Source organism: Littorina saxatilis, linkage group LG12, assembly GCF_037325665.1.
Source record: "Littorina saxatilis isolate snail1 linkage group LG12, US_GU_Lsax_2.0, whole genome shotgun sequence".
NCBI classification, from domain to species: Eukaryota; Metazoa; Mollusca; class Gastropoda; order Littorinimorpha; family Littorinidae; genus Littorina; species Littorina saxatilis.
The window spans coordinates 9,138,220-9,149,011 of NC_090256.1; the positions used below are offsets into that span (position 1 = coordinate 9,138,220).

Below are 10,792 nucleotides of genomic sequence, written 5' to 3' on the forward strand. Positions count from 1 at the left end.
TGAAAAGTTCACAGTTATTCAAAGTCCATGGACTCCGCATCTACCAGAAGTCTAAGTGTATCCGTGTTATGGAGTGGTATAGCCCTTATTGCGCCAGATGTTATGGTCCTTTATTGGCCGGTTTCTAGACAATCATAAATGCCTCTACACCACTCTATAAATTTAGTATTTGTTTACAGACTTGAATGTAATCTGAATAGTTGTCCGCTACCGTAGCTTACAAGGCACAAGCGCACACGCACTCACACACGCAAAAACCTGGTGTTAAATGGATCTTGACACTGCCAAGACTAATTATTATTGTTTACAAAGCTTTTTACATCACAAAATCATTTCCGGGTTTCGACCAGTACCCTAGGCCGACAACACCGCAAGAAACTCTACAGTCCAAGACGCAGACACCTTTTGGCTCAAACAAAGCAGCTTAACAGGTAAGACGAATAGGTATTCTACTGTACGTTACCCTACTGCCATCTTTCGGCTTTCAAGATGTTGGTATGGCTGTAAGTCCTTCAGACGACTGACAAGGGTGCACCAGTCCTCACGACACCGCAACCATTGCTTGACGTAGTCCTTGATCCTTCCAGTTCGTCTCGGCGGCTAACTGTAGAACCCTGCCAGCTCTCCATGCCATGGTCATGTACACCAAGCCGCAGTTGACTGGTTCAGTTCAGCCTCCGGCGATGAAAACCCCCCAGTTGGAACACTGTAAAGTTTATAGTCCATAAGTCAACTTGTCTTTAGTTTCTTTCACTCGCACAATAAAAATACTCACTCGTCCAACATATTAAGCTGCATGAGCCAATATAATTATTTACACGTTAATTCCTGTTTTCTAAAGCCAAGAAAACGTTACGTAAAACCCTCACATGTTTAAGCAGTGTAGCACAATAGCTTAGGCCTACACAATAACGTTAAACACAGAACCAGTCACTCTTCTCACATACGACAACATGACATGAAAATATAACCGGTTTCAAACATACCTCAAAAGAGTGTAAAGCCAACATTTAGTACAGTCGCCGGCCTGGCATGAATATGAAAATGGAAGATATCACGTAGACTGATAGGGAAAGTTCGTCAGTCTTCATCCTTCTTCAGTCAGATACCTAAAACAGGAGCCCGTCTGCTAAAGTGTTACGAAAAACATGAGTCGAGCTTGGCTCCTTGACGGCGACTGATTTTACAAAGTCGTTCTTGCTATGACATTGCCAGTGAGCTGTCGTCTGCATTACTTGCACGTGAAAAACCTTGTCAGTTACACAAAGGTTCCACTGCGGTCAACGCGACGGTATGCAGCCTATAGCCCTTTCCAATGTCTGACCATCGCTATAGTCTATTCTATTTACAACAATACACATTACCACAAATTACGAGTAAACCGCTTCGTAACAATCCGCACCTACCAGAAGTCTAAGTGCATCCGCACCTACCAGAAGCCTAAGTGCATCCGCACGTGCTCGTTGAGGTACATGGTCCTTAGACTCTGACCGCTCAAACGGAACTTGCAACAGGAAGCAGGGATTGCAACACACACTGCAGTGTCGCACATATCACAGTTATTCAAAGTCCATGGAGTCCACACTCCCAACAAGGTCCACGTGCATGCCCACGTGCTTGTTGAGGAACATGATCCTTGCGCGTGCTTGGCGAAAAGGTCTTCAAGATTCGGATGAGTTATGACGAGACGTACTTGCTCAAACGGAACTTGTAAGCATAAGTCTGGCACATATGACATGGCAGTTATTCAAAGTCCATGGAGTCCACGCCACCCACAAGGTCCAAGTGCATGCGCACGTGCTTGTTGAGGTGGTCCTTGCGCGTAAAGGCCTTGCCGCACGTGCTACAGGCGTAAGGTCGCTCTCCGGAGTGGATCCTGCGGTGACGAGTCAACTCCTCGTTACGGACGAACGTCTTGTTGCAGCCTGGCTCTTTGCACTGGAATGGTCGCTCTCCTGAAACACAGTTTCACATTTAAGTTGAGATTCGATGTCAGTAAATAGACGACGACAATGACATTTTTATTTTATTTACGAGAGTAATGGTAAGAGTAAGAGCGATTATACTAATAATTAACGCTAAATGAGTAAAATATTACATGTCAAAATGGCTTTCGCCCATGTTTTTTTATTTTTTTATTTTAATTTTTTTTATTTTAGAAGATGTTCAGAAATCTGTCGGGTTTTGTATGAGTTGTAAAAAAGTGAATACTTTTGCTTTCATTTAGGCAAACTTCCCACAAGCGCCCCAGACACACTCTCGCTTCTGACTGGCCTATAATTTCACGTGGGAAGGTTTGCCTCAAAAAGGAAGAGTATTCATTCTTTGACAATCCATACAAACTCGACAGGATTATTTTCGAGCATCGTCTATCAAGAGATAATTTATGTATGAATCCGTGGAAAATGACAATCCCCTCGGCAAATTAACGAGCATATTCTTTTTCTTATTTTAAAAAATAGCAACTATTTCCTTCTGAAAGCAAAGCAACAGTGACGGGATGATGTGGCAAGATCGAACCATGTGTTGTCAGTGTTGAATGTTAGATGAAGAACTGTTAAATTCGCATTCCAATAAACAGCTATATGTTTGGGTTTGGACTTGTTACATTTGGGAAATGTTCAAGTCTTTCTTGCTGGTATTGGTCCTAAAACCAACTGTCGAACGCTGAAGCAGAAGAAGGTCCTTAAATCATCGCATACGATTTTTGCCAGTTTCTTATTGCATATTTCTGTACAGGAGCAACATCAGAAAAAGACTGAAAAGCTGAGAATAAAACAAGTCGCGTAAGGCGAAATTACTACATTTAGTCAAGCTGTGGAACTCACAGAATGAAACTGAACGTAGTCCGCCGCTAGTGCAAAAGGCAGTGAAAGTGACGAGCCTGTTTGGCGCGGCAGCGGTTGCGCTGTGCTTCATAGCACGCTTTACTGTACCTCTCTTCGTTTTAACTTTCTGAGCGTGTTTTTAATCCAAACATATCATATCTATATGTTTTTGGAATCAGGAACCGACAAGGAATAAGATGAAATAGTTTTTAAAACGATTTTGGAAATTTAATTTTGATCATAATTTTTATATTTTTAATTTTCAGAGATTGTTTTTAATCCAAATATAACATATGTATATGTTTTTGGAATCAGAAAATGACGAAGAATAAGATGAAATTGTTTTTGGATCGTTTAATAAAAAAATAATTTTAATTACAAGTTTCCGATGTTTAATGACCAAACTCACTCATTAGTTTTTAAGCCACCAAGCTGAAATGCAATACCAAATCCCGGCCTTCGTCGAAGATTGCTTTGCCAAAATTTCAATCAATTTAATTGAAAAATGAGGGTGTGACAGTGCCGCCTCAACTTTTACAAAAAGCCGGATATGACGTCATCAAAGGTATTTATCGAAAAAATGAAAAATGTCCGGGGATATCATACCCAGGAACTCTCATGTCAAATTTCATAAAGATCGGCCCAGTAGTTTAGTCTGAATCGCTCTACACACACACACACAGACACACACACACACACACATACACCACGACCCTCGTCTCGATTCCCCCCTCTATGTTAAAACATTTAGTCAAAACTTGACTAAATGTAAAAAGAAAGAAAAGAAGAGAAAGCATTCAAACCCATTTTAATAAGTTTGATCCTTTGCGTTCTTCGAAGAGTGTCATGTTAACACGCGAGTTTAGCGAGATCTTAACGCAAGAAATGTTATACATTGAAAAGAATGACATACGATGGAGAGCATGTATGGAGAAGGAACAGAAACGCAGAACAGACACCAACCCAACACAACAAATCCTCAGTTGTGGAAATACAACTGTCTAATACTCTCCCTACACCGCTGCAACCAGACGAATAACAGCTAAGGGGCTACAATTAAAACCACTTGGCTGTATCAATTCTGTGACAATTAAATGGGAAATACTATAGTAGATGGAAAGATGGAGACATGCTATATGTAGTGCAGTAAACACAAGCTACACTTTTATTTTGTATTTTCACACACAACATATTCATTACACTTCTTCTTCTTCTTCTTCTTCTTCTTCTTCTTCTTCTTCTTCTTCTTCTTCTTCTTCTTCTTCTTCTTCTTCTGCGTTCGTGGGCTGAAACTCCCACGTACACTCGTGTTTTTGCACGAGTGGAATTTTACGTGTATGACCGTTTTTACCCCGCCATTTAGGCAGCCATACGCTGCTTTCGGAGGAAGCATGCTGGGTATGTTCGTGTTTCTATAACCCATCAAACTCTGACATGGATTGCAGGATCTTTTCCGTGCGCACTTGGTCTTGTGCTTGTGTGTACACACGAGGGGGGATAAGCCACAAGCAGGTCTGCACATAAGTTGACCTGGGAGATCGGAAAAATCTCCACACTTAACCCACCAGGCGGCCGCGGCCGGGATTCGAACCCTCGACCTTCCGATTAAGAGGCCGACGTCTTACCACCCCGCCACAGCGCCCGTCATTCATTACACTGACACTGGTATTCCCCTCAAAACTATCATCTGTGTTACAATTCTGACCTGGACCACAAACATTAAACGGTACCGTTTTCATACGGTACGTTCTACTAGGTCGCCGTGTTTTGGCCAACGGCAACAGAAATCCTTTAAGAGGGCAACGCCTTTTCTACAATTGAACGACAGAAACTGTGACACGGGAGGAAAACTGAACCAAATTGAAATACTCTCGGTCTCCTTGAGTACCCCAAACACTTCACACAAACTTGCGCCTTGCCATCCTTAAAAAAAAAAAAAAAAGAATGATCACGGCCCTTTACCGGACTCCTCATGTTCAAAAGGGAAGCAAACAGACCCGGAGGTGCAATAATCAAAGTTTCTTTTTCTTCCTTTCAGACCACGGTGGGCGTCACAGCAAATTCATTATGGTCCACTATTTGCTCATCTAACTCCGGTCCACTTGGAAAAGAAAGCGCCTTCTTTCTCTTCATGTTCTTTTCTTCTTCCTAGGTCTGGGGAAGCTGAGCCGAGAACCTATGAAGATGTTTGCACATTGCGATTAAGATGTAAGCGCCAGGCACGCACGCATCTTAAAAGAATGAGTTTCGACATTTTCCTCATTGAAAATCTATTGAGGTGATTCATTTTGCTTCATGCTGTGAGCATGGGAGTTGATTGAGGCGTACATAGTTCTTTTTTGATGTGTTAACTTAATGTCAAGAGAAAAGTGCAGTAGGCCCCCTCATATGCGAGGACACCTCCTACGAGGGAACACCTTCTGTTGTTACTTTGAGTGTGTACAATATCTTGACCAGTTTATACCTGAAATGACAGGCCACTTGTAATGTAGGAGCACTCTTGGCTGGTTCTAACTATGATGTCCTTTCATCTCAGGTACCACTGTGAATCGCACAACGAAAGAAAGAAGATAACCGTGACAAATCCAAACTCGGGCTGTTTAAACAACATTTACACGCCATAAATCTGAACAGAGAATGGCGGCGATTCGTCTCGCATGAGGAAAAAGGCTTTAAAAGGTGTAGTCTTGGCATCTAAAATGCAAATTCTGCACCTGCTGTTCCTAATTACGTATGACATACGTTGCAAACAGCTTTGTGCAATGTATATATATAAAGTCCATGCTTCTGAGCAAAATTGACAAGGCAAGTTTAAAACAGAAATTTCTTCTGAACTTGAACAAATGAAACTCCAAAAGGGAAAAAAAGGAAAAAAAACTAATATTTTGTTTACTGGTTGCACCGTTGTTTTGCATACATATATTAGAGCCCCCAGGGTGTTCAAATTGAAAGTCCATCTGTAATTTTGAAAAATCTAGAGAGAGAGAGAGAGAGAGAGAGAGAGAGAGAGAGAGAGAGAGAGAGAGAGAGAGAGAGAGAGAGAGACTCGAGAGAGAGAGAGAGAGAGCGAGAGAGAGAGAGAGAGAGTGGACAGGCAGATAAACAGTGAGAGAGAGAGGGGGGAAGAGAGAGAGTGAGAGTGAGAGAGAGAGAGAGAGAGAGACGCAGACGCAGACGCAGATAATTTATTCAATAGGCCATAGCCCCTTATGAAGGATCGGAGTGTGAACAAATGATTAACGTTGCACATAATTTAACTCATCAGGTGCAAAAAAGGTACAACATAACAATCGCACAACACTACGGATTAAAACATACATTACACTTTCTTTAACTAAGAGGTTAAAACATCTCTTAATTTAAAGGCTTTATACAAATACAAGGATACATTTCTAACAACAGTTTCTTGAGGGGAAGCTAGGAGCAAGCTGAGTCTAAAAGTGCTTGGGTTTTTATAATATTTAAATGGGATAAATTTTTCTCTTAATCTGTTTAAGTATGGACAACACAAAACAAAATGGACTTCATCATCTTGCTTTACTTTACAAAGGGGACACATTAACTGATCGGCATCATGCTGTTTATATCGGTTAGCATGCACATTTATTTCTGAAATACCGAATCGAAACCTAGTCATAATAAACTTTAGATGTCTATCCACATTCAACAAAAGGTAGGGTTTAATGTCATGTACAGTACAAAATGTCCGATAAACAGCAAATCTATCACTATTTTGAATATGATAATCCCACTCTTGCCATCTGCAATCGACCAACCTTTCCCTAAAAACACGCAAAAACTCTTTTTCATTAACAACGCCCTGGTTCAACCACACAAAACCAAAACCGTACTCATACAATTTACAACGGACACTTGAGGCCCAGTTCTTTTTACCACTCTCATCCATTTTATACAACATATCATATGATTTACGAGGAAGTCTGTGCGCCTCCATCTTTAACAATTTCATCCAGTAGCTAACGCATCTTAAAATAGAATTCAAATATATCGGATATCTGTTTGTCTCACCATATACCAGGTCATTAGGTGTTCGCATACGAACTCCTAAGAACTTCTTCAATGCAAATAAATGGACTTTTTCACACTGCAGAGCAGCTTTATCCAATCCCCATATCTCAGCACCATACTGTACTATTGGTTGTACTTGGGAATCAAACAACTTCAAAAAGACATGCAAACTATTATTATTAAGCACAGATAATCTTTGTATAATACACATCAGAGCATTTTTGGCCCGGCTTAAGAGATCACCACAGGCAGCAGTGAAACTGAGTCGAGTTGAAAACAATATTCCTAAATACTTATACACGTTTACAACAGGCCAAGGTATTTATACGAGAGAGAGAGAGAGAGAGAGAGAGAGAGAGAGAGAGAGAGAGAGAGAGAGAGAGAGAGAGAGAGAGACTCGAGACAGACAGACAGACAGACAGACAGGCAGACAGACAGACAGACAGAAAGACAATGCACATTTTTTGCAATTCTTTCTTTTGTTATCGCGCTTTAAGTCAGGGGAACTAAAACCTGGGCAACAACACCGCTTTAAAGATTGCGCCACCTGTGTTTTTACTTTATATTTGGCAAGTCTTGTACCCACACAACAGCCAAGTCAAGTCAAGTCAAGCCGACTCAGCAAGCAAACGGAGGACATCCGTGTTAAAAGGTGGGGTTCAATTGCCGCCAAGGGCGTGACAAAGACGATAATACAGGCGTTAAGTTGTGACGCTACTTTGTTCAGTGCAGATATCAAAATATATCGCCCTCTCTGGTCGCTAATGCCTACCGACCACGCGTGTGTGCATGAATGTTTAATAGTTATTGATAGTTAAACTACAATGATCCACCCCCGCTATCAGCATGAATATATACGGACCACTGAGCTATGTCATAAAACTGTGCGATGACGATTGCACGCCATAAATCTGACATGTCTAGTCCTTTATTTTACATGTCTAGTCATTTATTTTATATGTCTAGTCCTTTAGAGGCGAAACTGTTAGCCATGTAGGACATGAATGTGCTTTATCATCGATGACGATTGATAGTTTTGTGGACAGGAAATCTAAACTGAGGCGTGACGTGCGCGCTGGATACGGGGGTGAAGACTGACGCACAATATCAGTTATATCCTAGCACACAATATCAGTTATATCCTAACACAAACAGTGTCACCAGACTGAGGCCATTGGTTTTCGTGAGCGGTCAGGTTCAATACATTTATCACATGAAAGCCTCCGTTGCATTCTGCCAGGTCTGGGCGATACTGTCGCACGCCCTCCTTATTCAAATTGATTCAGCGTTTATAAAAGACGGGAAGGGCAGCAGTGGATCAAGTCAAAGATAGTTTGTGGTCGTCAATGCGCCGTGCACGCTAATGGCTATGAATTACCACACCAATGCAATGCTTCAACGCGAAGGATTTAAAAAGGGTCGATTTCGTACATGTTTGAAGCCCACTCCTTGAAGGCAGCCCCACCCTCACCTCCCCCACCCCCTGTTCTCAAAAAGGAGAAAACCCCAAATAAAAACTATTTAAACGATTAAGAATGTTTATCGCGTGAAAGGATTAACGAAAAAATGCTATGAAACGAAATTCGTAATTCTTCTAAATCGCTCTAATGGAGGAATGTGGTTGTACAGCGTCCCCCCTCCCCCCCCCCAAAAAAACCCCACCCAAAAACCCCAAAAAACAATAAAAATAAAAATAAATACATGCAAATAAATAAATAAAAGTTCTTGCATGCTGACAGCACATTCGTTTTTTCTGTCTTGTGCGTGTGTATGTGTGGCGTGTTGTGGTGTGGTGTGGTGTGTGTGTGTGGGTGGCGTGGTGTGGTGTGGTGTGGTGTGGTGTGGTGTGGTGTGTGTGTACGTACGTGTGTGTGTGTGTGTGTGTGTGTGCGTGCGTGTGTACGTGTGCGTGTGTGTGTCCGTGAGTCTAGTTTGGTTTTGCTGGCAGGCCATAAAACACGAACGTTTCCTAAAATAACTTTTTTTTACTGGACCAGAGTAAATGACGCAAATGATTCAAAACAAAAGCATTCAATCCGTTGATTATATGGTACACGTACCGGCGACTATTCAGAGGTCTTTATTCCTTCATACCTATAGTTACCTGCATAATGTCATAAGCTCTTCCCAATCCGGTCCTACCCCCCCCCCCCCCCCGCCTTACCCATGTGAATCAGTCTTCAAAATTAAAATTGAAAGAAAAAGAACAAGAAAGGAAGAAAGAAAAAAGAAAGAAATTATAAATCATCACATCTTTATTCCACGAAAAAACAGAAAGAAAGGAATGCTTTAAAAACAAGAATTTGACTTTATCAGCCACACACAGACTCAGACATAACCTGAAATTTAGGAATGTCTGTGACACAAATGTCAAAATGACGGTCCCCCAAAACAATTCCCAGCAATTTTATTTAATGATTGTGGTTTCCACTTCATTTTGTCCCACAATAGACAGCAACCACCGTGACCCGAATCCCAATAGTACGGATGACACGGATGCAGGAGAGAGAAGGGATGAAAGATGCTGAAAGGGATACGCCTGAGTACACACACTTGAAAGTGACACATGCGGTGTGGTCATTTTCAATTTTGCATCAGCATGAGAAAACAGAGAGAAGAGAGGGAGAGAGAGAGAGAGAGAGAGAGAGAGAGAGAGAGAGAGAGAGAGAGAGAGAGAGAGAGAGAGAGAGAGAGGAGGAGGAAGAAGAAGATGAAGACGAAAAAGAAGAAGAAGGAATAAAGTGGATGGCTCGGTGGGCGGGATAGGAAATATAAATGAGAGAGAATCTGGGAGTGTGTTTTAATCGTGTTATCATCTGTGCCCACATATACACCTTTGGGTAAACAAACATCACATTTACAGAAATGAACAAACAGACAGACGAACAAACAGACAGATAAGTCATTACTTTAAAGTCCGGCAACTAAGATGTACGCCTAGGCCTAACAGGAGTGTCAATATTACAGTCCAAAAAAAATCCTACTACGTGATGGACAAAAATCATTGGGCACAAGTTTGTGAATCGTGCAATTGTGGACTCGACCTCAGGGAAATTGTCCCACAGCTATGATAGACTGCAACAACCAAGACCCGAATCCCTACTGACACGGATGCAGAGAGGGAAGGAGTGATGAAAGATGCTGAATGCAGGTAGGCCTATAAGCCTGTGTACACACACTTGAAAGTGCCACATTTGTGGACATTTTCATTTTTGCATCAGCCTGAGAAAACACGGAGACAAGACTGAAATGGGGCTTGATGGTTTCGGGAGGGCGGGAGTTAAAAGAAACAAGAAATTGAAAGGAAATTGGGAGTGTGCTTTAATCTTATGTGTCTACATTCTGACCGAAACCTATGTAGAAAGCAGACACTGAAACAGCTAGATACAGATGCACGAAAGTTCTTACACACACACACACACACACATACACACACAAACACACTCTCTCTTTCTCTCCCTTTTTATCGTTCTCGCCCCCCCCCCCTACACCTCCCTATCTTTAGTAGTTGGCGAGAAACAGATCTTTGTATATCAGTACGAGCAGATGTTACCATGTTTAGCCTGGAATTTAGGCAATATCACTAATGATTCATAGCGTGAGCGTGTGTGTGACTGAGATTGCAAGCGATGTTTGGAAGGGCGTGTATGGATTGATTGATTGTACTCTGGCCAAAACATGTCCCTAGTGTACTGCACATGGTTGAAATAAAGTCTTAAGTCTTATGTCTTATGTCTTATGTCTTATAGCATTCAAAAGGCCGTGCATATACCTCAGTGCACAAGCGGCCATTTTTTTTCGTTAGCAACACTAACGCTGGAGAAGCAAGTTAAGACTGAAAGCTGCAGACTAAATGATAGACTGCAGTAAATACACTTGAAAGTGTTACAATATTGTATCATCATTTGTGCACTAGATTGCGAAGAGAATTGTGA

General features: G+C 41.6%; 1 protein-coding gene across 2 annotated transcripts in view; it reads right to left on the reverse strand.

The window, feature by feature from the left end:
- Nucleotides 1–264: 264 nt before the first annotated feature.
- The window catches only part of LOC138981199 (uncharacterized), a 19,412-nt gene continuing 8,884 nt past the window's right edge, over nt 265–10,792 (reverse strand). Inside the window, exons 2-3 of one of the 2 annotated variants that reach the window (XR_011460585.1) lie at nt 987–1,955; nt 265–706 (exon numbers count right to left, since the gene is read on the reverse strand). Coding sequence is in view for 1 of the 2 variants with exons in the window: in XM_070354038.1 (XP_070210139.1) it covers nt 1,744–1,955 (212 nt within the window). In the remaining variant the exon portion in view is untranslated. Of the gene's footprint in view, nt 1,956–10,792 lie in introns of both variants that reach the window. The other variant, XM_070354038.1, reaches the window with a different exon arrangement.